The sequence below is a fragment of the Fopius arisanus genome, unplaced genomic scaffold (genome assembly GCF_000806365.1).
Source record: "Fopius arisanus strain USDA-PBARC FA_bdor unplaced genomic scaffold, ASM80636v1 scaffold00001, whole genome shotgun sequence".
Classification (NCBI taxonomy): Eukaryota; Metazoa; Arthropoda; class Insecta; order Hymenoptera; family Braconidae; genus Fopius; species Fopius arisanus.
Genome location: NW_011887740.1, coordinates 1,666,564 through 1,693,398, shown reverse-complemented (window position 1 = coordinate 1,693,398; position 26,835 = coordinate 1,666,564). Strand labels below are relative to the sequence as shown.

The 26,835-nt window shown below is 36.3% G+C and overlaps 5 protein-coding genes across 11 annotated transcripts in view; 3 read left to right on the top strand and 2 right to left on the bottom strand.

Moving 5' to 3' along the window:
• Nucleotides 1–56: 56 nt before the first annotated feature.
• LOC105271810 (general odorant-binding protein 56d) lies at nt 57–1,383 on the bottom strand. The gene is made up of 5 exons (XM_011313609.1): nt 1,270–1,383; nt 932–1,099; nt 751–859; nt 398–456; nt 57–314 (listed from the first exon to the last, which is right to left on the bottom strand). Exons 1-5 carry the CDS (start codon nt 1,315–1,317, stop codon nt 300–302), a joined length of 399 nt encoding a protein of 132 aa, XP_011311911.1. The 5' UTR covers nt 1,318–1,383; the 3' UTR covers nt 57–299.
• A 1,235-nt stretch (nt 1,384–2,618) lies between these two features.
• Nucleotides 2,619–3,795, top strand: LOC105271732 (general odorant-binding protein 99a). The gene is made up of 5 exons (XM_011313486.1): nt 2,619–2,881; nt 2,955–3,036; nt 3,306–3,397; nt 3,461–3,569; nt 3,645–3,795. The coding sequence occupies exons 1-5, from the start codon at nt 2,834–2,836 to the stop codon at nt 3,728–3,730; spliced, it is 417 nt and encodes a 138-aa protein (XP_011311788.1). The 5' UTR covers nt 2,619–2,833; the 3' UTR covers nt 3,731–3,795.
• Nucleotides 3,796–4,022: 227 nt separating this feature from the next.
• Nucleotides 4,023–5,327, top strand: LOC105271654 (uncharacterized). The gene is made up of 5 exons (XM_011313381.1): nt 4,023–4,139; nt 4,294–4,354; nt 4,746–4,837; nt 4,905–5,010; nt 5,085–5,327. The coding sequence occupies exons 1-5, from the start codon at nt 4,092–4,094 to the stop codon at nt 5,168–5,170; spliced, it is 393 nt and encodes a 130-aa protein (XP_011311683.1). The 5' UTR covers nt 4,023–4,091; the 3' UTR covers nt 5,171–5,327.
• A 1,195-nt stretch (nt 5,328–6,522) lies between these two features.
• On the top strand, nt 6,523–7,464 carry LOC105271583 (general odorant-binding protein 56a). Its single transcript, XM_011313264.1, has 5 exons — nt 6,523–6,649; nt 6,761–6,842; nt 6,909–6,997; nt 7,083–7,188; nt 7,279–7,464. Exons 1-5 carry the CDS (start codon nt 6,602–6,604, stop codon nt 7,353–7,355), a joined length of 402 nt encoding a protein of 133 aa, XP_011311566.1. The 5' UTR covers nt 6,523–6,601; the 3' UTR covers nt 7,356–7,464.
• A 331-nt stretch (nt 7,465–7,795) lies between these two features.
• Nucleotides 7,796–26,835, bottom strand: part of LOC105271217 (potassium voltage-gated channel subfamily KQT member 1) — a 54,240-nt gene continuing 35,200 nt past the window's right edge. For 3 of the 7 annotated variants that reach the window (XM_011312981.1, XM_011313057.1, XM_011312649.1), the window contains 12 exons: nt 23,070–23,160; nt 21,795–21,921; nt 20,511–20,686; nt 20,243–20,383; nt 19,911–20,021; nt 19,075–19,281; nt 17,500–17,520; nt 15,281–15,495; nt 14,963–15,055; nt 14,247–14,403; nt 13,319–13,441; nt 7,796–12,696 (listed from right to left, as the gene is read on the bottom strand). In XM_011312981.1, the coding sequence (XP_011311283.1) occupies nt 12,595–12,696; nt 13,319–13,441; nt 14,247–14,403; nt 14,963–15,055; nt 15,281–15,495; nt 17,500–17,520; nt 19,075–19,281; nt 19,911–20,021; nt 20,243–20,383; nt 20,511–20,686; nt 21,795–21,921; nt 23,070–23,160 (1,564 nt within the window). In that variant the 3' untranslated portion in view covers nt 7,796–12,594. Of the gene's footprint in view, nt 12,717–13,318; nt 13,442–14,246; nt 14,404–14,962; nt 15,056–15,280; nt 15,511–17,499; nt 17,521–19,074; nt 19,282–19,910; nt 20,022–20,242; nt 20,384–20,510; nt 20,687–21,794; nt 21,922–23,069; nt 23,161–26,835 lie in introns of all 7 variants that reach the window. The other 4 variants (XM_011313134.1, XM_011312737.1, XM_011312899.1 and 1 more) reach the window with 3 other exon arrangements.

Here is a 26,835-nt window from a genome sequence, read left to right as displayed (position 1 = left end):
ATTGCTCTGAAGAATTTCTGCATTTGAAGACAGTGTTACATCGATAGAGACCAGTGGAAGATAGAATAATTACTATATTATTTCAATTAACAATTATTCAAAGAATAAAATGAATTACAACACTTTGGAAAATGAATCCAAGTGCTCAGAAGGAGCTCTTTTAAAACTGACTTTTCAGGGTATTCATATTTTGAAAAATGATTTAACTGGAGAAAATTGAGTAGATTTTATAATACGATGATGCATTATGTCCAAGCCTTCAAAGAGATTCCATAAGTTGTCGTTTTTGTTTACATCCCTTAGTCTTCAAATACCTGGAGAGAAGCAAGTCGAATAATTAGAAATAATTTTTCAAGACAAGTATTTAGTAAACTTTTCTGATTATTAATATTCATACACGATTCTTGTGCATGCACATTCCAATGGCATGGGCTGTCTCACACTCATTGGCTCCTTCTAGAATTTGCAACCACATTTCAATTATTAAGACACTCAATTGGCAATTTCACAGAAAAAATTGAATAGATTCTGAATTTTTCTGCTGAAATATTTTTGAATATTCTTGTAATACGCCTTTTTCACTCTGATTTTGGCATGCAAAATGAAACGCCATTTTGTCGGCTAGAATTTTAAAAATAAAAAATCTCAGCAAAGAAATTGAAATGGGAATTCGAAATCTTGTGTTCTCAGTCTTCGTTTGAAATTTAAATGAGTTTCTCATTGAATTTTTGAAAAAAAAATAATACAAACTCTCAGCATGACATGTTTCAATAAATTCCACAATCCTGTCATGATTTGGCATGTCACTCGGAACGAGTGACTTCGCAGCCTCTACATCCACGGAACCGTCTTCAGCCATCTAGTAAAAATTCGAAGTTGTTTATAATATTCAAATTCGACGTCACGAATTGATTTAATTTCAATAACTCACTACTCCAATCTGTTTCAAGAGGCAAGCACCAAAACATTTGACTTTGTCATCGGCATTTTCCATTCCGGTCTCATGGAGAGATTTCAAAACATCTGGATCTAGACCAGTTATCTCGATACATTTTGCAGTTCCTGCGCGTATCTCCTCCGGAATTTCCTTTCCCCAGGCCTATTAATATTTATCCATTTACGAATTTAATCGAATTTAAAAATTCGATTGATCGATTTTTTGTGTGTTTTAGTGGAAATAATTTTTTCGTATTTTCGGGACACAGTAATGGATTATTGTGGGCAGTTATTTAATAATTATACGGGTTAATTATTGTAAAAATTACTTACTGCAGCTGCTAGAGCGCAGAGTACCAAGACGACGATTGAAGTGTTCATGTTTACTTTTGGAATTGCAAAATGTGTAACGAGAAATCGCAAAATCCGGATGTTTATATACCTAACCGGAGTAATTTTGTCTCAGTTCTTCCTTTTTTTGCGATATGAAACAATTAGAAGGAGGGGAACATATAATTTTAGGTTTAAGTGTAATTGGGCAATGATTCTCACAATCTAACAGCCAGCTGAATCACAGGTATTCTTGTAGGTAATTGCTTCCTTCCTCCAAACATTTATTTACAATATATTACGAATACGGGGGAGTCCACGAGGGGCGAGGTTTATGACAATGCAGTTGATGGAGTTATAGCCAGAATGACCTTCAATAGTATTGAAGAAGAAACCCATTGTCAGTGATGTGAAACTTTTTACAATTCGACATTCATTCTTACTCATATAAAATTTACATTTACATTGCGAATCTCCTTATTTTTGGACAGGATCTATTATATTTATTATACTATTATGATTACGGATGATAATGAACATGAAATTCCCGATGCGTAATGGTTCCGCAGAAACAGCTAAATTACCCTCATTGTTCTATTTTTTTTTTGCAACTTACCGAAGCGAATGACCGGTCAATCTGACCTTGGAGTGGGCATTTATTCGCGCGAATACGGAAGACTTTCGAAAATCAAACTAATGGTCCATACATACATGCATTTAATAATTAGTTTCATTATTTGCAGAGGTGGGAGGGATTTTCTGCTCCAGAGTACTGGAGTAAGCGCCTTCATGGCATAAATTAATAGGTTTTTTTGCTCGCTCTTACGTAGCTTGGACAATCGCTTAATTGATCTTTCCGTGGCCAATAGATAATCGTGGAAAACTCATCAAGGATTCAAATTAAAGTCTGCACTTCACATTATTCATGGAAGTGCGAATGCGTTTAAGACTGGATGCATATTATGTAATAAATTTTTCTGAATATACGGAGTTGAATTGTTTATTTTCTTGTTTACATCTTTTCCAGTCATATTCGCCGCACATTTTTAATCCTCATTTTTTCAAGGCGATTCGAGGAAAGGGAAAAGCCTAGAATAGTCAAAATGAGGAATACTGTGCGTCAGTCATTCTCAATAAATTAACTAATCGATTGATTAGTAAAAACTGTTTTTGATAAATTATTTTATTTACATGATTTGTATGGAGTGTATTATCCACAAAGACTTCTTAAAAACTCTTTTTAAAAATTAAAAATATTAAATATTTATGAATGTTTAAGCGCTATTCAGTTGAAGTTGTATTAATTGATTACGTCAATCAATTGCGTCATATGGCGATGAGTCGGTTTACAAACGATGAAGGATGGCCATCAAACTGGTTTTTGGGTTTTTATTTTTGTAGACGAAATCTTGTTTTCATGTTTGCTGTGATTGGATTGGATCTGATCATGGAGCAAAAGTCATGACTACTATATCATGCGTTTCGGAGTATAAATAGGTGAAAAACTTTTGAGAGACTAGTAGCTGCTCGTGTCAATTGCCTCTGGTAAGCATCTAAAAGTCTGAAAATGAGGATCTGTATCGTTTTACTGAGTGTTTGCATCGCAACATCTTTTGTAAGTCTTAATCACATCATCAATATTGTAATTCGCATCAAGAGTTTATAATTATCGTTTTTTTTAAATTAAGGGCCTTCCTTCTGCGCAAGTGGTGGAGAACAAAGGCCCAGCTTACCAGACGGTTTGTTTTGCTGAAACCGGAGTTAACCCAGGTAAAATTGTTTAAACAGAATAATAACTTTGACATCTACAATTCAAAAATTCAGTTTCATGGCAAAATGGCAAAAAGGGGATATGTTGATATAGTTCAGCGAGTTTTTTACAATTATTTCCAAATCTAAAAAAGATTATGAAAATGTCGTTAAGATCTTTATTATAGAGTTAGTTAAAAGCCACAAGAGATGTTATTTCAAAAATTTCGCTGTCTCGTTTTGCTTCGGAGATATTTTCGTGATTAGTCAGTCCAACTTGAATATTCCAGAGTTGGTGAAAAAGGCTTACGAGAGAAATGAATGGGAGAATGACAATAATCTGCACTGCTATGCCCTGTGCTTAATGAACAAATGGGGATGGGTAAGTCTGCGTCATTTTTAATTCGTAGAGACCTATTGTGAATTGAAATATTCCTTTCATTAGGTGGACGCGGCCCAGGGCATTTGGATTCCCGATGCAATTCGTGCATCAATTAATAAGGCATTTCCCAATGGCAATGCAGATGCAGTTCTAGCCAAGTGTCACAGCGGATGTAAGTAGAATGCACTAGTACATTTCATCTTTCATTTATAGGATATTTATTCGGTAATTTTTCCGTCTGTTTCAGCTCCATTGGCCACTTGCGATAACGCATATTTAATAGCCAAATGTTGGAATGATCTCAGAATTGCCAACGCTGCAGCTAAAGTATAGATTTAAATACATCGAAAGTCAAACTGTTACCTCTTTCTAATAAACACATGTAATAACGGCCATCATTGTTTCTCGTCGAAATTATTGAAAAATCCTTTACATCATTCTCTTCAGCATTGTTTTCCTCTTGGTGTTATGCGATGCTATCATATCTGCTTAATTATAGGATCATCTTATGGAGATGAAGTGTCTTATTATCACAAGGAAGGAATGAAAATTAGAATGCTTTTTTTATTCCTTTCGTATGCTCTCCTATAAGATGGCATCCAGGGGTATATATTGATGAGAAATTTAATTAAGCCTAGTAACTCCCTGGCAATAATTTCAATCAGTTCCCCTGAGTTTTCCGTAAGATTGAAAAATGAAGACCATTATTATTCTATGGACGATCTGCATTGTTGCAGTTTTCGTAAGTGTAAAATAGATCAGCACAGGATAAAAAAAAAATCGTGGTTTTGTCGTTCAAAATTTTTCTTTTTCTCGATTTTAGCGTGGAAAATTTTCATTGATTTTTGGGAACTTGGTGAATTTTATTATTGATGTATCGTCGTTTTTTATTGTAGGGCATTACACTTGATAAAGAACTAAAGAACGCCTGCATGAAGGAAGAGGATGCGAATCTCGGTAAGATGATGTGAATGCGACGAGTTGCTTCCACACGAAGATACATTGTAGACTTTGTTAACTGCGTTTGTTTATAGTGAGGAATACTAATAATAAACTTTAGATAATGCCTCTGCTCTCATTTGCTAATCACCCGTGTCGCTTCTGACTCATTAGCGCACTGAATAAAAGGAAAATTATATTTTTCAAAATTACAATTGTAGCAGTGATTTTACGCGATTGTTAAGTTCAGTGAGTAGTTTGCATTAGTACATGTCATCTGAAAAAAGTAAATTAATGGTGCATTTCTACAAACACTAATCACTCATTCATCCGAAAGCAGATATAATTACCGACTTGTTGATTAATGCCAGTAAAGATAATTGTCTCGATTTTTATTTGAATAATACAGATGCAATTGAAAAGGCTTACCACCAAAACGAATGGGATGACGACAGTAAGCTTCGTTGTTTCAGTGTCTGTATGATGAGGAAATGGAAATTAGTACGTATTGAATGACAAACAAGATTAGAATGAAAGATATTCATGCGATGTGTTGATTTTTTGATAGATTGATGAGCGCGATGGTAGCTGGATCCCGAATGCGATACGAGAATACATTACTAAAACATATCCTTCTGCCAATGTGGATCAAGTTATGACTAAATGCCCACTGAGTATGTGTAATTCATTTTATTTTCTTTAAAATCTGAGACTTGAGTCGTCTCGCTATCTATCATGATGTTTTCAGGGTTCGACGCTACTTGCACCACCTCATATCTTCTGCAGAAATGCTGGGGTGATCTCAAACTATCGGATGCTGCTGTGGTAGCATAAATTGGAATCTTATCATATCGATGAACACTGGCTCTCTCCGTGCCTAGAAAACCCCATTAGACGGCCTCGCTCGATTAATATTATGTAATTTTATATCATATTCTTTTATAATTCAGTAAACCCATGATAGAAAGTACAAAGTACTACTTTACTTCAATTGACTTCACTTTCTTCAATTATTTCGATACCACAACATTCCACAGACATATCAATCATTGAAATACACTACTTCATGGGAATCATAGGATACGAGTGAATACCCTCAGTCTTCCCACAAAAAGAGTCATGATGAATGTAAACGAATGGAAAACGACCCAAATAATTTCATACTCAGTCAAGATTCGGCAAAAAATTCGGCTGAAATAATGATAAATGATTCTGAATAAATTTCCGTGAGAGCAGGAGTAATTGTTTTTCCCCGTGGATATGATTCCGCCAAATGCCCAGGTACACAGCCATGGAATAAATTTACGATGTACATTTTTATTTCAAAACAAGGACAACAATGCATAGTAACAATGTTTAAACCGCGCCTACCGCTGCTCACTTGAGTTGGATTCACTTCGCGATTCACTGCCCCGCTGATGAATAATGAATAAACAGGGATAACACAGCTGCGATAATGAATAAACAGGGTAATATGAATAATGGGTGGATTTTTTGAAATTCAATTGCTCGGTTGAGCAAGTGACATTGAAAAGATTATCTTGACTCAGCCTAGGCTATGCTTCGAGATATTTCAATTGATTTGCCGTGGATAATATGAATAGACAATGCCAAATGATTCATAGGACATTTGAATGATGCTAGTCAACATTAAAACACATTTGCATTACAACAAATAAGTTGGATAAGTCATCAGCATTTTATTCAATCGATGGTTGATTCGGGTTAGCGTTATGGAAAGGGTTATCGATTTTTTAAATTATCTGCTGATAAATGAGTGAAATAATCTCATAGTTATGCAAACACATTTTAAAGCTTCAGTGCTGGCAAACTTCACCGAAAATGTGCTCTAAACTTATTTGATTGTAATTATTAACTGAACGGGGATTCCCTGAAAATGTATCGAGTGAAAAAAAAGGGTCAATGGATTTTTGACAGGAGCCAATAATTTCTCATTGTTCGAATTAGTGAAGATGATAAAGATTATGAATTTCGGATGTCTTATTATTCCTCATTAATTGTTCTGTCTTTGCTTCTCCGGAAAAAATAAAAATGTTTGCTAATCAGACATTGCACGACCCCACTGTGTTGGCATCTTTGACACGACCTTCATAAAATAAGAAGTCATCATGTTGTGCAGAGAGAAGGAGATCAGTACAGCAAGCATATATAAAGACTGAGTACTCTGAAGACAATAATCAGTAATCAGTACGCACTCGTTACATATTCCATTGTCCGGAAGCTACATCAATCCTAAAATTCAAAATGAAGGTCTTTTTGGTTCTGTTCTCAGTCTGCCTGGCTGCTGTTATGGTAAATCATTATTGTTAATTTTCAGAGTGACAAGCTTTGTGATCGTATGAGCTAATGAGCACTGATTTACATAAGATTGTGTAATTAATAATTTCGTAATGATTTTTAAAGGCCCAACAGATATCTGATATTCAGAAGGAGACTCTCAGGGAGAACAGAGATGCCTGTATTACAGAGACAGGCGCTGATAGGGGTAAGACCCCAGGATGGAATATCATCCGTTAATGATTAATAATAATGATTATCTTGGTAATTGCAGCTGAGGTGGACAATGCCTACAAGAACGAATGGGTTGACAATGAGAAGCTCCGCTGTTTCGCTTTATGTCTGCTGAAAAAGTGGAAGATGGTCTGTAATTTTATTGATAGATATTTTATAATTATTTGGATTTGGAAGGGGCTGCTGTTTTACTTGGCTCATTAATTGACTGCAGATGGACGATCAAGGCAAATTAGATGAGACTATGGCCCGCGAGAGGATGGGTAAAGTGATGCCGCCTGCCAAAGTAGACGAACTTATGACGAAGTGCAAGGATCTGAGTGAGTTATTGTGAAAGCTATTGTCATATTAATGTGATGGGGCTTGCTTTACATTATGTATACTATTATTATTTTCTTCTGTGATTACAGAGGGCTCCAATCCTTGTGAGACTGGATACATGATGATGAAGTGCTACACTGGTAATATCGCTCCTGCTGCTGTCTAAATTTCAAATGATTTTTTTATTACAGTACAAACAACTATGGTGTAATTGTACTTTCTCAGTGATCGGTGGACCGATTTGTCAATAAATTATCGAGATATCTTTGAGCAATTATACGTTTTTATTATTTAAATCCTCGGTTTGTGGAAGTATATTATTCATGAGATGATCAATAGGGGTTCAGGCTTACAAGTTTTTAAATATTTCGATTTTCTTTATTATATATTTTTCCCAATTCAATGGTTTCATTATTTTCCATTGAATATTCATCAACCGTGCACAGCAGAAAGACGAGGCAGTTTTCGCTATTACTCACCGTTTTTGTGTAATTATTACCAAAGAGGATTGACTAAAGTAGAGGCTCAGTTCTGCCGACAGTCAGCCGACTCGGTAACTGCCTCAGTAGCAGTCCCACTGTCAGAGGGACCAGTCGGTGGGGTAAATGTTATTTTCTGCGTTACGAAATCGGTATTCACTGAAATTTTAAAATTTTAATGACTCCATGAAATGTCTGTCTGAACTGTCGGCTTGATAATGTATCGACAACTTGCCCGAATTTTCCTGTGCGATGTACCAGCAAATGCTAATGCAGGTGGAAAATATTATGGACCATATTAATTAATGACGGAAAAATTATTCCATTGATTGAATGCAATCTAACGAATATGATTACTTTAGTAAAAGATAATGCTGAAAAAAGAACTAGTAATTTAGAAATCGTGCAAGACTCACACACTTATGAAGAATAATAAAAAAATATCTCGAGATATTTGATATGATTTATTCAACTGTAGATAGCTGTTTATTGTTATTAATAATAATCGTGTTTCGTTATGTATAACAGGGAACGATGTTCACAAATGTACAACGTCATCAGGCGTAAATTACTCGGTATGTATAATTCATTAAAATAATAGTAGCATTTTTTATATTAATTATCACCTATATTTATAAATTATTTATACAATTGGTCCATCCACGGTACTTACATCGATATCTAAACATGATTCTTATCTATCGTGAAACTCTCACCTTTAATTTTAATTTCTGTCGTGGAAACCTAAATTTCTTTCTCCATACGGATGGACCACTCATTTTCATTTATCTGCGTGTTTATTATCTTATGATTTTTGAAATAATTATTCTCACCGTCGTTAAATCTAAGAGTATCGTAGACCCTTCAGAGCGCGCTATCACGTTTACAATATTTGGAAGGACACTTGCAAAATATATTTGCTTTCGGAAAATTGTTAATATCATTATTGGACAAGTTTCACGTGATACACTATATTTATTATCAATAAGTGACCTTTACCTTCGATTTATCGAATAATGAAAATTGATAAAATTCATAATTAGTTAACAATGGAGACTAAAATTGGCATCTATTCTCTACACTCATCAGTTCGTAAAGAATAACTCTGTGAAATTCCAAGCCCAATGGGTTGAATCAAAGTTTGAACGAACAATTGATTCGTTTAAATATCAGAGCTCTTCCTCATGACGAAATAAATTTTTAAAATGAATGATTTTCCCCTTAAATTGGTTACAATTTATGAAATTATTAACGCGCCTTATGAGCGGCTCAACAGTTCAGTTGATATACTACTAGGTGGATAGTAATATAGGCAACTACGGTGATATGATTGATTTTTTCATCGCATTCTATTATCGATTCTTTCAGTGCACTGAACATGCCCGATTGCTTCAGCTTTGAGAGTTTCGTGGGCAAAGACTGCATGCTCTTCGCACTTTGACATTCTGCTCTTCTTTCCACTCTCCGATATCCATCAGTCTCACAGCTGTCGTTGCAATTTACATATTATCACTAAAGATTGTCATCGTTGCGACACGTACGAGATTTGACATTTTATTCGTTACAGAGTGGAGTATTACAATGTTGACTTTAACATTCTCGTTAATCTCGGTTCCTAAATAAATGGGATTCTCTCGAAGCCAGAGCAGTCGTAGATGCACAACTAGCATCACTCGGCGATGCACACCGTATTATTTATTGTTACTGATTTTTGAATACAGTCTAGATATTGTGAGATGAATGAAGGAATCATTTCGGTGTTTGGAATTAATTTGGTCAGATAGAATTTTAGAAAATTCCCAAGGTTAATGAGTTGTTCCACTGTGGAAAAAGGTCATTTATTTGGTCACGGGTATTGTACGAATATTTCGGAAAAAACAGATTTGTCATCACGTATACAGTTAACTTCGATGTCTCATCCACAACAGTATTTCTCGAAAAAATTTTCCCCTCGAACTGCATTCCCTCAAAGACCGATAAATAGGCTCGATTATATTGACTTCATCCAATGTATAATTTAATTAAAATTTTGAAGATATAACGTTGGTCCAAATTATCGAATTTACAGTTTTTCAATTTAAAGACATTGTATTATCAAACTTTTAAAGATTTGAGTGTCGAAGGACTAGTGATATATTATAATTTGGGGACCGATCAACAGTAACAAGAAAAATAGGTACACAAGAAGCAGCGATAAAATACTCTGATTCTATTGATAATAGAAAATCATGTACAATGGTAACAGTTCTTCATCAAATTGCTTCATGAAATATAGATATTTATGATTTTTGGTACTTAATATTGGTAATAATATTTGTGCCCGAGTTGAGAACCAAATTCGAAGGACTATCAATTCATCAGTTTGATCAATTCACATTTCGTACCCTCATGCTTATTTTCAAGAGGAAATATACACTAAGCACCTAGTTAAAATGTGATAGATATATCACTGCATCAACTCGGAATGTGATCACTTGATTTATCAATCATTATTAGAAACGATTGGACTAAAACTTACGGATGAAACTTACGGATAACAGCCACGTTTTGCGTAGAAAAAGCTTAAGTAGTTTTCCGAAGCAGCTTGGATAATAAAAAATGAGTAATGCATCTTTTTATGCAACAGGCGAGTGAGTGCATTGACTTTTTTTCCGATCAAAGTTGTTATACTCATTTCAATATGTCCAAGCATTTTCAGGTTCGCATGTAATTTACCCGCTTTGTTCCATTCCCTGCGCGACAATTACATAGTTGTGTTCAGTTCAAATTATTCTGGTAATTCTCTTCTCAACAATGCAGAAATATATGGGGATATGAATAAGAGAGGCAAACACGTGGTTGAGTAAAACCTATTCACATTTTTGATAACTAGGTTGCGTAATATCACATTCTAAGCTGCGAATAGCTGATTTTTATTCTTTTCACTGCGAATTCTACGTTTACTCGAGTTGACTTATGAATTTATTTATATGCCATTGTTGTTTCACTACTCGGTATTATCGTATAATTTCTCATCTCTACGAATATAGATTTAACTTGTTCACTTGAATACAATCGAATTACGCAAATATCTAATTGTGTGATTATATTTTTCGATTCGTACGTCGTAATTCCGTGGTTTTTCATAATTTTCATAATAAAAATTGTAGTTTACGCGTAATTCTAGAGATTTTTTCGGCCGATTCACGAACACTACTTGCCACTCGTAGATTAGTTTTAACGAACGAGATGTACTTAATTCCTGGGGTGCAAATTTACAATAGTGAAAATTAGATGAGACGAGTTGTCAACTATGTCAGTCTACCTACTGATTATCCAAATTTTATTCCGAGAAATTTCAAGTACAATTAAAAATTCCGTATCAATAATCCTCCACTGACGAATGTCTGCATATTATCAATGAACTTTACAACTCTACTAGTCTTACGCAAATTGAAAAATTGACTAATCAACATAAGCGAGTTAGTATAAAAAAATTCTGAACATTCAAATTGTGAAGCCTCTTAAATTATGAAATATTCCCCTTACAATATAAAACCGACAATTACCTAGAATCAGTAATTACTGTTGTAATCGGTGCTGCGCAAATTCACAAGCAGAAGTTGTGAGAAATTGTCAAAAAACCATTACTTATTATTATTATCAAGATAATTGCAACTCTCAGCGATTTATTTATTGTAACTCGTTCAATGTCTATCTAATTGAAATATCTCATAGTGAAGTAGATTCAGTGAGAGGCACCATAGAATGTGCAAAATATGCACTTGTAGACTCGAAGCAGTTTCATTTATTTCACACAGTACGATTCCTGTTCCCACAATTGACAAAAAAAAAACAAATTTACACGCTCCCGCCAGTATCTTTACCATGTGCTCACTCAATCGTTCGCCCATCCATGCGGAACATGCACCAAAATGAATTTGCATTGATGCATTATACGATAGCGTTATCCATATTATGGAGCATGCACAGCTATCAAATCCACTCTTTTGTCCATTCAATCGAGAAACGTACTAATTTCACTGAATGACTTCGATAATTCATTTTCCGAAGCACTTGTAAATCCTCTCATACTCATTGATAATAACTTTTCCACAGTTTTCATTCATTTTGGACCCTACAAACTGCAATTTTACCGTCTACTGATTACTGTACCGTTGAAAATACCGTCGATAGCCTCTTTCTACGAAGCTCATTCTACCATTATCATTAATTCACCGATACCTTCTTATCCAATTAATGTATTTACAAGGTCTATCCAAGTTGTTTTCAATTAAAATTATTAACTAGATGTACATGAGCTGGGAGAATCCCAGGAGAGATAGGGATGTCGCGTTTGTTCCTCACAAAAGGCTACAGATTCTCTGGATTCCGTTGAATCGACGTTTCCCGATAGTATTACAGGGTGAATTGAAAAAATTTATTGGTAAAATATTTCCTCTATAACTCCCACTCTCTGCTGTGCGATAGGGTCATATAATTCGAATTGTATTGATTCATTGATATCGAGTGAAAGCTGAATGATCAAGCTAAAGTGGAACCAGTCCATCGTATTTTTCATGGAGAAAATCGGCGTGGCTTGTACGTGAATTATTCTCCCCTACTTGGTTATTTGTTGTAGCATCTTGTTGTGTGCGTATCAGCCATTCCATGGAAATAAAATTAATTTGTCCTCACGTTTAAAAAATCAGATGAATTCATCAACGATTTTACAGTTAACGCATTTATCGGAATTTCGCGCTGGCGTTGAGAGTTTTATGACATTTTTGTTAATTACACCACAAAATTCGAACATACCGATGTATTTGGGTTGCTGGAGGGCTCTTAATGAGCTCTGCTGAGCATTTCTGGTACAACTGTGGTTATCGTTAATCGAGGCTGAGTACGATGACATATTGCATGCACTAATTCATTGGGGGCGATCTGTTACACATCGTCCTCGATGCTTCTCAGTGGTATTTGCTGCTTCTGGGCTACTGCGTTCAATACGTACACTAGTTGATCGAGTTTTTTATCCATTACGGAGAGCTACACATAAAAAGTTAGAACTAGTCGTTTGTGATTTTATGTCTCTCGTCGAAGAAAATTTCAGTGTTTTTATTGTTCATGTCTGAGGCTCACTAACTTTGAGACGACATCAGTGATTTCAGTTAATGTATTAACTTCACGATGGCCTCATTCGCCCAGATTTTATGCCCGCAAAGTGGCGTAAATTAATTACTTTTGTTTAGAAATTTCTTTCATTCACTCCATTAAAAATTCGTGGCGTTATGCGCCGAAATTCTCAATAATTTCATTTGGTTGAGAAATTATTTAATTTCATTGCAACTGCGCGTACACGTGGTCTCATTATTTTTAATGGATTCCTTCTTTAAATGTGGTTTTTCAGTTATTTTCGGATCGTGTGGGTGTTCTGCTTTGCTTATAGAAAATGTAAGAGTTTAAATGAGATGTGACTAGGGTATGAAAAAGGTGAATGGTAAAATGGGGGAAGAAATGAATGGGAGATGATGCGATGGACGGGAAAAAAGGGGACATGTACCAGTGGAAAATGAGGTACAGCTTTTCGCGGAGAGACAAGAAATGGGAGAGTGCTAAATGAGATGAGATGGAGAGGAAAAATTTATCATGATCAGATGGAGTCTCTTACCTGCTGTTCGACTCGATACAGACGAGCACCAATCGTCATGGGTTTTATGTTGCCAGCCCGGTCAATTCCTGCTAGGTAGCTTCCCGGCTTACCAAGGGTTTGATCCAATCTCCTCTGCAGCTCCTGCAAAATAACAGAGCCAATATTAGGATCGAGACAGTTTCCTTCCTTTCCCTTTTTTTTTTCACGGAGACAGATATACCACAGTCGCCTCTTCACTTCTTCTTCTTTTGTATCTCTATTTATACCCCTTTTTCAGTCTTTGTTCCACCCGCAACGCCCACAACATGATGTGTCAATTGAAATGAAAGGGAGAAACAAAGAAACGCGGAGAATTGTTAGGAATAGAAGTTTCAATTGACGAATTGCTGTGAATTGAATGGCAGAATGTTTTTGTCCAGTGAATGCCTCTATGACGTTGGGGAACCAAATGTCAAGTGTTGCGCAACGGTTTGTCAAATATCATCTGTAATTCCTCCAAGTCCTTTGAAAATGCCGGCATGACGGGCTTGTTCTTTTTCAATTATATACTCACTATTAAAGTTCAAATGACAAGGATCTCTCTTTTTTTTTCTTTCAAGTTCTGCAATCTATCAACTCTTCTTCACCCAAATATGATTTTTTTTAAATAAAAAATATACTGATTCCACGTCGGAGTACTTCCCAATTAATGTTTAAACCGTAGAAATTTTATAATCCAATTAACTGAGCCCGACGGTCTCTTATAAAACATTCGTGTTGGTCTAATCCATGTGGTTTAAAGCTCCGGGTCGCGCCGTTGAATGCCCATCAGCGGTGGAGCGGAAAGGTAAATAAATGATAAAGAAAACGAAAAATACCGAGCAACTCGTTTACCTCGGAAATTGCGATTTATTTCAGGGTGTTTAAACATAATTAATTCAGTTCATTAAGAAGGCGCACGGCTTACCTTAATTCTAACCATCATATTTAAGTGGCCCTGGCTATATTGCTCGATTACATCTCGCACGTCGTAGGGTTTTCTCGCTTGCTGAAATTTCCGCCTAGCGACAAAATATTTTATCTTTCTGATAGCCCTTATCGCATTCCTGTGTGCCTCTGTCAGCCTGCAATACAAGAGAAAAGTAACGTATTAGATGTATTCACTGCGACCGGTGAACAGAATGACGTTATATTTCTTTTTATCACGAGACAAAGTTTCCCCCCGTATTGCCACAATACGTCAAGATGAGGGGATGAAAAATATGAAGAAAAAAAAAACCGACGTCTGGCGTTCTTCGCACTTCTATTCAATCTCCACAGACTGAAGAATTGTCTATTCTGTTCTTGACAGCGGCCGAGGGTCAAAGGATCTTTTTGTATAGCTCGAAAACTGACCAACCATTCGGTAAAAAGACGAGCACAAGTGGGAAATATTGAGAGGCGTCAGGACAGGAGAGTCGAAAAGAAAAGGCCTCTTAATACGCTTGAGTGAATTCCTCGTGAATAGTTTTTGAAACACGGGAAATCTAGGGCAGTGTACATGAAATGACTTTGTGAAAATGCATGCGGGGGTATTCCAGCGATAAATAGGGACCAATTCTCTCGGAAAACAACACAACTGTCTAACACCAATAATTCCGGATTTCGTTAATTGCCAATTTTTTTTTTTTGGTTGATACTCACGTCGTAACTCGTTGTGGCTCATCAATGTCGATGTCAATTTCGTCGCTCGCCGCCTCTGTCACAGAGCTCGTCTGTGATGTGAATAAACTACCCCTGAAAATAGCAATACCTCCCCAATTTTATTGACATGAAATTTATTGGGCGAAATTATTAGCGATTGAGAGAAAATTTAATGTTTTTGGAAGAAAACAAAATATTTTTATTCATTGTATTCATTTTATTCATTTTATTCATTGTCATTGTTATCAATTATATGAATATGAATTATTGTTATACATAATGATTGTTCATAATAACTCAGTGTAGATGGGTACTCACCGGTTATCTCGTCTGACTCGATTGGGTGTGCCTGATTTAGGCTCCTCCATGTAAAAAACAACATCTCCCTCATTATCAATCCTACTGTCAGTCTGTGGTGCTGTGGTGGCACCTGATAGAGTGACTGGTGGTTGTGATGGTGCTGGCTGTTGGTTCTGCATCTCCATTCGATTTCTCGATTTCCGCCTCTTCAGGACACTCGCCTTTTTAGCCACCTGGATCATCAGAGACTGAACCCCCGGTGCCCTCCCATTACAACACGTCGAACACAACATGCACTAATACTACTGTCCCATTTGTTTATCTCCATTTTCTCGACGGAGAAGGAATTTAACGGTTTCCTGGTATTGGTGGCTAAGCGTGATGCTGACACTTCATCCAATCTCGTTCACATTTGTTCCCCACGAGGAATAAAATATGCCCTTCGGCAGTTTGCAATGAAATATCCCAATCGAGTGATGAATTTGTTTGAATTTTTAGCAAGTCAAATGGTTTTGCTTTTCGCGGGGAGAATTTTCAGAGAAACTCTTGGCTAAATATTTCTACTCTTTGGTTAAATTCACTCACGCGAATGTTGAAAACAATTTGCATCCGTGGGTCAGTGCATCGAGAATTCCACAGAATGCCAGAGATTTCCATTGCAATCTCTCGAATGCCAATATTTTTTTTGCACCACACTACGAAGCATCTAAAATGGCTTGCAAAAAGCAACGAATTCCCGGACGTTTTTTAAAATCCCTTGGCTATTCAAGTATGTGAAATCGACAATTCTGGCGCTGTCCATCTTCACAAGTGAATACGGATCGTGGTGATAAGGCATGCGCATGCAGCAATTACAAGAAGCGGATAATTGAAACATGAGTGAACGCTGAGGGTACTCGAGCACTGTGATAGGTATTGAATATCACAGTTCGGATATAATGAGTAAACATGAGTTTGTGGTTTTCTCGGAAGTATTTGACAAGCCATACAGCTGTACTTGACGCTGTAATTAACTAGATACTTCTAATAGTAAAGGTATTGGCGATCGATAGTATTTCGATAATCGAATCCCACACAGACTGTCTGTTGTCGGTGGATTGTCCCAACGAATGCCCAATTACTTTTGGTAGTACAGAAATTGATCATGTTGGTGATGAGTTTTCATGATTGAATTGGGTTGATTAAGGGAGACCGGGACAAAATGACATTACAGGGACAGCGAGCTCTAAATGAGACAGCTATAAAATTCGAGGTTTCACGCAAACAATAATAATAATATAATAACCAAAAAAGTTGAATAAAAAATGTGCCTTTGAATTGTTTTACAATAATTGGATGGTGAATTTTGATTTTTTATTTTTTGATTTTTTGAGAGAAATTCATTTTTCGTTTTTATTTTGCCCGGAATTCATTTTCTTACCGGTCGGAATAATCGATGGTTTACATCTTGCAGCTCAGAAGTAGTAAAACGGAGTAACCAAAAAATACGCGAAAAAAAGATATTGAGGTGAGGTGCGACTATAATGCAATTCTACTGTACTGAATTCACTTATCTCATTGGCAATCAGAAAAAGGAAAGGAGTCTCATTTAGTTGTACTGTTTATTTTGTCCCATAGTGCCATTTTGCAATGGCCTCTCTTATCTATGCCTCCCGTTTTCTATCAATTACTTCAAAGCCAGGCACGACGTATTTTAATGCGATTCACTGCTCTGATGATATGCGGGTGAGGCTGTATTGCGAGGAAGTTTCAAAGTGACGTTTTATCGTGGTCTGCATTGATTCAATTGTACAATTGGTCTCATTTACGCGGAAAGAGTGATTTTCAGAAATCGATAGCAAATTAATTGATTTTTTCATTGAAAAATATTTGTTTTTTCCAGATTTCCTCTAAATTGTGCTGAAATATTTTGAAATATTCCCAAAAGTTTCTATATTGGATTTTGTTTTGTGAAATTATTCTTTTGGATAACAGGAGAATTAAGTGAAATAATTTTACTTCATGTCCAGTTACTGAGAAATTTTGAAGTGTCCTATAATTTTGTAAGGAAATGCAGAGGGCTAATATTAAAGTGTAAGATTTTGAGTCAGAGGATTATGAGTAAATTTGCAAAAAACGCGTCTCAGCAATGTGGTAATATTAAGTAAATAATGATATTCAGAGATATAATAAAAATGAAATAAAACATGCATAAATATTTTGAATAAATTTAAATAAATCCAAAACCATTTACATACCATCTTCTTTACACAAATCAACTGAAATACAGTAGGGTTCATTGTATAAATACTGTTCTACCACAAAGTAAACGTACTTAACAAATTTATGATGATAATGGAGGGAACGATAACCGTTAAATGATACTGACAAAAAATAAATGTTGGTTGCTATTTCTAAAACTGGAGTTTGAAAAATAAATAGTGATCAAACTAGGGGAGTTATGCTGGAGCGGTTGACGTCTGCTGTGGGTTTTAAGCCCCAGCATTGCGAATTCCTATTCAACTCAGATGTCTATTTGCGGATGAGAGGAATAATAGAAGAGGATGGAATTATGGGAAATCATTTTAGGAGGCTTAAATAATTCACTGTGGTCTATGCGTTATCCGGACCCACACAATTTTCGCGGAAAACGAATTTCGAGATTTTACTGATGAAAAATTGTAATTTTTATGTAGTAAAAGGGATAAATCCAATGAGGGATTCCGTCGTGATTGACATTTAAGCAGTTCAAGAAGTTATTGCATAACTGAGACCGGAAAGGTCATTGAGAAAAATATCATATGTTGTTGAAGTTTTCATGTATGAAAAATGATCAGTTAATTTTAATATTCTATATTATTCGAGGTATTTCTCAATATTCTTCTTTAGTCATCACGAAAATTTCATCAAATCCGATATGTTTCGTATATAAATAATTCTCATCAGCAAATCGGAACAAATGAATATGAAATATGCGCATATTGATACATATTAATATAAAAACAACCAATGCTCCAGACACTCATTCAGAGCCTCGAGCCAGAGTAACACAAATCAATAATCCCTGTGGGATTCAAACTAGCAAACTCGAAAACCACATCGATACCCATCGAGAACGAAACGATTCAATGAGTGCATCAGCTGCCAAATTACTAACAAAGCACACGAGAGTTTACTAAAAAAGAAAAACAAACGCGGAATTTACCGACGAAAATGATTTTTCGCATCGCACATGGAAAAACCTCGTAATTGAATTTCCAATAATTTCGATTTCATAGAAAAAGGAAGAGAAAAAAATAGTGAAAATAGTGGGCACTATTCTCGATCTTTCACCCTTTTTTCCCGAATAGAATATTAGTGCTCGGCCACTGTGGACGAATCTGTACTGACGTGAATTTTTTTTTCATGGTTATTGGGTATTTACCCTGACTATGTCCCTAACGATTGTTCTCCGCACGAAATGTAACTCGAACGTTCGCCAATTGCTGTTTGTTCCTTTTTTAAAACTCGTTCAATTTCGAAGGAAAGACCAGAGGCAAGAGCGGATAGAAATTGATATTGGTCACAGATGTTCCAATATCGATAAACGAAGTGAAAATTTTCAATTTTTATCAAGTTTGAATAAACCACTGTCGAGGAAGTACACACCTCCATCAAACTCTAATGATCTCGTTCCGTCAGAATGAACGTTGAATTTACGCCTTTTTAAAACAATTTTACCCTTATCATAATTTCATCGTTCAGAATAACATTGGAAGCAACTAAGTACATTGACAGTCAACAACTAACGTCTACATTGACGAGCGTCATCGACGCAGCGTATTGTGGCTCACCTTTCCAAGTGGAGTGGATGGTTGACCTGGTGGTGCTGGGTCCTTTATGTAAATATTCCATGTAGCAACGCTGTTGATGGCCTTGTCCGCCGCATAACATCGCCAAAGACATTGGATCAACATTGCCGCTGCTGGTATCTGGCGGTTGAAGTGTTTCTGACGTTGTTTTTGTTGGACTTTGAGGGCAAAACCAGAGCCAAGGATGCCCTGCGGTATGTTTTCAGGTTGGTAAGAATAATTGGGTGGAACATTTTTTTATAAGCGTAATGGGCAAAGATGAAAGATATATATTTTACTATTACAAATCATTCATCCCCCGAGATTTTCCAATGAGATCAAAGAACACCCCCCATTTGAGGAAACATTGCAGATTTTACTTTCTTTATTACTCTGTAATGTTACCGCACTGATTTCAGGTTTGAAACTCGAAATCAACGGTTGACAATGGTTGATGGACTGATTTTAAGTTTCAAACATGAAATAAGCGCGGTAATATCGAAACCCAAACTTGACGAAAATTTTCCTACGTCATGTCTTGGGATGATTAGTTTGATTGAGTTAATGGGGACGTCGCTTCCAATCGTTGAAGCATCTGCTTTCATTGCTTCTACATTTACCTATGTTTACCCCTATCATACAGTTCTCAAAAGTTTTCATCCTTCTGATATACTCAGCAACAACTTTCCCCGGCATTTCAAATTTTAGGCCAGATACACAGGCGTTAGAACTATCTTAGACGCTTGGGCAAGTGGTGGGAAGTTTCAGACAGGTATGATGTATGAGTGGAATCAGGTATATTGAACACGAGTGTATGGATCGGTGTCATGAAAACTTACCGCTGGAAGTGCGAAGAATGATATGGCGAATACACTGAAACAGGAGGCAACGATTTTTCCCATCCATGTTTGAGGTACTGTGTCGCCATACCCTATGGTTGTTACTGTTATCTGAAACATTTTCAGATCATCCGATCAGATCATTCGATCCGATTTTTTTCAATAATCAAAGTTTCTTTGAATTTTAATTATTAAATTGGATTTTTCCCCTTTCAATAATTATTATGTATAATTAATATGTAACTAGTTTTCTGAAGGATCGTGAATGTCCAAGGGTGCATAAATGGGTAAGACTGATATATTAATTGTTTTCATGAAATCGAGTCACTCACCACACCCCACCACAACGCATCGGCATAACTGGAGAAATCGGTTTTGCCATCAGGTCCAACAGCATCTTTCTCAGCAAGATATACAAAGTAACTGCTGAAAATGAGACCGAGGAAGCCGATATAGAGAGTTGTTATCAATTCCTGCAACACAAACAGCAATTGAGAAAAAAATGCGCTACAAATTTTGAGGAGATAAATCTAAAAATGGTCATCCCATTTATTCAATTCTGGTTCTATTTTTCAATATCGTTATCTACTTATCGCTTACCTGTCGATGAATAAAAACAACAGATCCGAGCAGTCGCCAAGTGCCACCCTGACGATCGACATGGAGCATCCGCAGAATTTGTAGAAATCGAATACCACGAATTGCCGACGTGGCAAATACTTGTCCATTGCTCCCCACTGACAGCACCACCATGGATGCAACGACTACGATTAAATCTGAAATGATAATGTTTCATTGGATGTGACGAATATTGAAACCCAATCGTAACTAGTTTCAATTCCATAGATATTCGAGCGGATATGATTTGCATAGAGTCAGATGTTGCCACAGGGGAGGGATCTTTTCTTCACTCTATCCAAAATGTACTTCAACTGGAATGAGAAAGTTGTGAAACTTGAAATCTCGGTAAAGAGCAGTGAGATAACTTTTGGTTGTCGTCGTGCTGAGGTTTCCCTTCATTTTCACGGGCTCCAACTGCTCCCCAGAGATGAACAGAATCACGGTATTTTCCCTTGGCTAGCACTTTGTTCTATATCGAGAGACTCGGTGCGAATTTACAATGGATTAAGGAGTTCCGACGATATAATTTTTTGAAAGAAGCCTCGCCCATATGTTTCCATTATGTGAATATTTTATATTTATACGAAAAATTTCCACGGTTGTCTAAATATTATATCATCATCAATTATCAATTTTCACCCCCAGGTCCATTCAACAATGAAAATTATTCCCCGCGATTCCTGTTCTGCGTTCATAATCCGCTGAAAATTCAATTGAATGCAATGTGGAAATTATTTCAATGGAATTACCACAATAGATTCGGCAGGAATAATTTAATTTAATCTTCAATTTTTTTTTTGAATTTTCAATTCAACTTAATTTTTGTTTCAGTTTTTTTATTCAGGAGTTGTGGAGGGTGTAATCTTTCGAAAAAAGCCTCACACGTAATGCTTCATTATTATATTGTATAAGTGCATGGTATAAATAAATTCTCGAAATATTGTTACAGGGAAAAAAAAAATCTCGAGGTAATTTTCAAATTTCATACGATCCATGTGAATATTTGATATTTAATTGAGAAATTTCTGCGGTAGATACTAAATACCATATCGTCATCAATTATCAATGGAATTTCATTTTCTGAGCCATCCGAGACTATTTGAAATTATTCCAGCAATATCTGTTCTGGGTTGATAATCCGAGGAGAATTTAATTGGATGTAATGCAGAAATTATGACAATGAAGTTATTGCAATTGATATTGAATTTATCTGAAATTTACGGACGATACAATTATTGAGAAATATTGATACTATATAAATACCTATAATACAAATTGGTTTGCGTATGAATCTGAGACGACCGCAGCATCCCATGTACTTCGACCTGCAGCCGGCGCTCCATAATCTCACCAAGTACTCGAATCCAAAAAAAAATACCAAACATATTTCCTGGAAAATAGAAGGATTAAGAACAATTTAATGTCCGATCCATCGATTGATCCAATCAATTATGAAAGCATTAGACCCTAAATATTAAATGAGGTTTTATTTTTAAGATGTAAAGGTCGGAGTGGTACGTCAGAACGACGGAAAAATGGAAAATTCCCCGCGACGTCTCAACTTTTCACAAGACTGACGTAAACCCCAGACACCGGGTAGACCAATACCACGAAATATCTCATTACGCCACCGATATATAATTTTTTTCCTAGTTCTCTAATTTCCTCCGATTGCCATTCTTCCGTTTCTCTCTGCCTTTTTTGTGCCCTCATATCCCGAATGGACTCCACGTTAATGTTTTCTCTCGGTGGTGAGTTGGGATCGATCGACGAATCAAATCTCCACTGAACACAAATCGCAGTGGAAAAAAAAATGAAACGATGAGACTCCGGGGGCCATTCGGCTATCTCCCTTGTTCTCGTGCCATTCTCTTCTACAACTGCAGAACTGGCAGTATTACCCTTCAAGAAAAATCTCTCCTTTACTTTTTGCTTTTACCATTGGATTCACGTGATTAGGTCGTCCGACGCCATCGGGGAATAACCGACGAGGGATTTGCCGAGTGGCCATCAGGCCGGTCTTATGTTTTTCATTTTATCTCAAGCGTTATAATGACAAGAGTAGAAAGATTACTTTCTTAATCTTCTCAAACAGAGAAGAATTTATCCAAACTATTAATTTTTCACTGTTAACACTCCACTTTGTGAGGAAAATGCATAATTATTTTGTTCTAGTTCATTAGATGGATTAAATGAGTGCAAATACTGCTCCGAATACAAGCGTACAATGTACCAATCAATCAATCACGTCTAAATAACCTATAATTACTCAGTAAATAATAATCAACTGTTAGCACCTGCCCATCGTAACGCGTGAACTCCATCTCTGATCCATTGATAATTATCAATTAATCGAGAATCAACGGGGGCGTATGACTGATGGTTCGTTACTCTAGTTACGATTGTAAGGGGAATTATTTGCGTAATTCACTGCATTTTTATGAATTTATTCGTATGAATTTTTACGTACAGCGAAGTACATTCAATAAAATAATACATTCGATAGTAGTGGGAAAAGTGAATTGTTTATTTACTTACCATCCAAAACAATGTTTCATTTGCAAAATTACTGTATTGTTCTATCGTCGATAAAACGCTAAATATGAGGCACACCAATACCACCATGAACCTGTGAACAATGAACAAAGGATTATATAAACAAACGAAACAAATTAATTGATTCAGTTAATATTAATTTATCATATGCGATATCCCTGTGGTACTGGAAGAGGTTACATTTATGTCAATCATTTATATCAATCAATTAATTACCTCGAAGGTAATTAATCATTTCAGTCTATTATCATGGCATCGCTGAATACGAATCGTCGGAATACAGATAAAAAATGTCAGTACTGGAAATGATGAGGTCGTTGGTAATAACAATTTTTATTCGCACTGTCACTAATATGATAAACCAATTTTCAGAGAAACAGTGTCACTTCATCATCACTGTCTGGAAAAACTCAGCTAATTCGGGTCGACTGTTGCTGACAACCTCAAGAGGATGGAGTTGTATTGAATGTGACCATTGAGTTATCGATTCCATCACCGGAAAGGTTAAAAATTGAAGAACTTTTGAGACTCGATAACTCATTTCTTTGGGGTTTTTTGTGGTGCAATTGAAACCATGAGAACAATTAAAATTAAATAAGAAGAAACGATAATTGCACTGACAGTTCATCAGTAATTTTCAAGAAAGATATTCCAATTCCATTTAGGATTCAAAATGGACGTGAAATAGATACAAAATTGCGACCACGACTGGAAATATATGTCATCGGTTGCTGACAGCCTCGAGGGGACAAAACTAGATCAAATGTGAGAGTCAGATAATCGATTCAATCATCAAATTGTGATGCTTATCCCTGAAGGAGTACTTGAAACCTCTCTCTCATCCGCATCTAATCCTCTCGTTCGTTCAATATTTTGTCTCTGCAGATGGAAGTCTTAGGAATACCCCAGAGAACGGAATCGACTTGTGATGTCAGAATGTCCCAAAAGAATTTCGCATTACTCACATATCCGCACTATTTGTCGCTGTCACTACTCCACCCCTCAACAGTATGACATATATAGGGAAAGTTATCGTTAACGTGAGGGGTAATTTATAGCTATATACCACAAAGCCATCGAACCGTGATTGGTTGACCGATGTATATAGAGAATTCACTGTCTGACCATTGCCTACACGTACTACTGGTATTGAAGTAAAATTCGTTCACTCACAAAATATATGTTATTTTGATTTCCTCGCGTCGTAGAGTGAATAAATATTCCATTGGTTTTATATTGATTGTATAAAAATTTGTTTAATACAGTTTTAAAATTTCCTATGAGCGGAAAATTTCACGAGAAATTTCAACCAGAAAAACTTGAAATTTTTAAGAATTCTTTATTGAGTTTTAATTCAATTGAATTTTTGAAATATTCTAGAAATTCTTTATTTTCTTAAACAACAATTTGCTTGAATTTTCGATTTATTGAAAATTGAATTGTTTTTAAATTAAATTTTTACGATGATTTATTTCGATTTTCAAGATAAACAAAAAATTTCGAGACTGTTTTTTTTCGGTGCTATTGAGTGTGTCTGAAAGCTGCAATTCTCTTATCCTGTAGAGTTGAAATGAGAGGGTGAGGAAAAGCGTAGGAAAAGGGTATATACGTCCTGCACTACAAAGCTATACAGATTACATTTCAATCACGTGGTGATTCGAGAGAGAAAATCCGCTTTCGGGATGTTATTTATTGAGACAGCCTGCTTTTCCTTTTACGGGGCGAAAGTATGGCCCGGCGCTAACGAAGGTACAGGCACAATTATAAAGCCTTGCGGATAGCGTGTCGAGGTACCATAATTCGAGTCTCTCCAGTGTAACCAAAGTACGAGGATTAACCACGGAAGGGTCACCTTCACCGACCTGCTGTCACGATAACTGTCTTCTCAATTTTTTTCCCTTCAAGAAGTACCAGCCGGCCCTTCCTGCTTCTTTATACACTCTGAATTTGTTTTCGTGTGCACGCTTTTGTGTACGAAATGTTGGGGGCACGCTAGATGTCTTTGGATATTTTGGATAAATTCTCCGAGAGGAAGAAGTTCACTGAAGTTAAAAAACATTTCAATTTTATAGACAATTTGGGTTATGATAATTGAAAGCATAGTAATATATTTGATGAAACATTTTAATTGAATCCACGTTGTTCCATTATCCATGGAATTTGTCAGGAAACGTGAAATCTCAATAGAATGATTATTATTATAAAATTTCAAAATTTCCCAGAAGGGGATTATAAACTTAAATGATGAATCTTCAAGAGTGCAGAAGTTTCCACCAGTTCTTACCCGAGTAATCACCTCCCGCCGAATACCAGTTCTTTTGAAAAATGTTATTTTATTTAGCCTTGGATTTTTAGAAGCTTTTATCAGAAATTCAATTTGTGAATTTTGTTAAGTGTATGATGTTCTTACGGCCGGATCGCGTGGCAAAGGGCTCCATCCAGATGATCCAATTATCTTATGAAGAATTCAATTAAACTGATAAACTCGGTTGCTGAGCACAACGAATTCTCCGTAGGAAAGCTCGATGAATAAAACCATCGAGAGATGGAAGTTAGCCGAACACTTCACTCTGATCCCCTGGTGTACAGATATTTGCAGTATTCATTCGTCTAATATTTTAGTCTCTATATCCCATCTGTTTGCCATGGGCGATGGGTTTTCCAGTAGGGTACAGAAAAATCTACACCGCGAAAATCCTCTCGACATTCGACTTGGGTTCTCCTGTTTACCAAGTCGACATTTCGCTGGCCTCTAATCTTCTCTAATTTCCTCGGGTTTAGTATTTGATGGCAATACAAATCCTGGACCTGAATCCGACCGTTGCATACCAATGAATTCGCACGCGGTTCGAAATTGAGGTAGAAATATCGTGGATAGAGTTGTTGACGCCATATATATACCACGGACCAATCTCATTGACACATCCCCGCCATTTATTATTAATTGAACATGAAATTAATTGGTATATTCGCTGTTCCCGCTGAATGACGCATTTTTGATTTTGCCGAAAACGGAAAGTCATCACAGAAAATTTTTTTCAATTAATGAAACATTCTGGAAACAACTGATAATTTTATCACGAATACGAAAAAAAATGTTATCAATTTCTCACGGTAAATTAAATGGACTTGTCTCGTCGTTTTCAATTATTCACGACTCTCCAAAATTTCTCTGACATTTGGGAAAGCTCCACCATGACTTTTTCGTTATTAATGCTAACACACCGGTGCAGGCCTTGAAGTTCAGATAAATTCAGGATAATTTAAAAGGTTATAAAATACTCACCAGGAGTCAGAGATAGCGCACACGTGATTTCGGGTTGAGAGAATATACTTGGGTTTTTCTGGAGGCCGAGGAGATCGCGCTGGATTGATAAATGCAATACGTGATTTTTCAGTGGTGTACAATACATAAAACCACCCGAAGATGTTCCAACTGCCACAGCTTTTATTACCCAATGAGGGCACGTTTGATGGTTAAAACACCCCATTGTTTACTCGGATGGGGATGGATTACACGGGACTTATACGATCGTCAGGTGAAAATTTACTGGCGGATTAAATGCGGTGGATTTGACGGCCTAAGTGAATACATTAAACAGTATAAACGTAAGTGAAGAATTCCGGGGGTAGATACAATTCTTCATCGGACGAAACAATGGATTGTTTAAATCTTGTAGCCCACAGGTAGTAGAATGGGGAACCTGAACCTGAAAGATTCGCGAAACAATAAATTGAGGTGAGGTCT

What these genes read in the sequence shown, in the direction of transcription:
- LOC105271810 (XM_011313609.1), bottom strand. Translation starts at nt 1,317, where the DNA reads ATGAACACTTCAATCGTCGTCTTGGTACTCTGCGCTCTAGCAGCTGCA. An exon ending in TCTGCGCTCTAGCAGCTGCA is followed by an intron (nt 1,100 to 1,269) that starts GTAAGTAATTTT and finishes AAATATTAATAG; the next exon opens with GCCTGGGGAAAGGAAATTCC. An exon ending in TCTTGAAACAGATTGGAGTA is followed by an intron (nt 860 to 931) that starts GTGAGTTATTGA and finishes AATTTTTACTAG; the next exon opens with ATGGCTGAAGACGGTTCCGT.
- LOC105271654 (XM_011313381.1), top strand. Translation starts at nt 4,092, where the DNA reads ATGAAGACCATTATTATTCTATGGACGATCTGCATTGTTGCAGTTTTC. An exon ending in TCTGCATTGTTGCAGTTTTC is followed by an intron (nt 4,140 to 4,293) that starts GTAAGTGTAAAA and finishes TTTTTATTGTAG; the next exon opens with GGCATTACACTTGATAAAGA. An exon ending in TGATGAGGAAATGGAAATTA is followed by an intron (nt 4,838 to 4,904) that starts GTACGTATTGAA and finishes ATTTTTTGATAG; the next exon opens with ATTGATGAGCGCGATGGTAG.
- LOC105271583 (XM_011313264.1), top strand. Translation starts at nt 6,602, where the DNA reads ATGAAGGTCTTTTTGGTTCTGTTCTCAGTCTGCCTGGCTGCTGTTATG. An exon ending in AGAGACAGGCGCTGATAGGG is followed by an intron (nt 6,843 to 6,908) that starts GTAAGACCCCAG and finishes TGGTAATTGCAG; the next exon opens with CTGAGGTGGACAATGCCTAC. An exon ending in TGCTGAAAAAGTGGAAGATG is followed by an intron (nt 6,998 to 7,082) that starts GTCTGTAATTTT and finishes AATTGACTGCAG; the next exon opens with ATGGACGATCAAGGCAAATT.
- LOC105271732 (XM_011313486.1), top strand. Translation starts at nt 2,834, where the DNA reads ATGAGGATCTGTATCGTTTTACTGAGTGTTTGCATCGCAACATCTTTT. An exon ending in TTTGCATCGCAACATCTTTT is followed by an intron (nt 2,882 to 2,954) that starts GTAAGTCTTAAT and finishes TTTTAAATTAAG; the next exon opens with GGCCTTCCTTCTGCGCAAGT. An exon ending in TGAAACCGGAGTTAACCCAG is followed by an intron (nt 3,037 to 3,305) that starts GTAAAATTGTTT and finishes TGAATATTCCAG; the next exon opens with AGTTGGTGAAAAAGGCTTAC.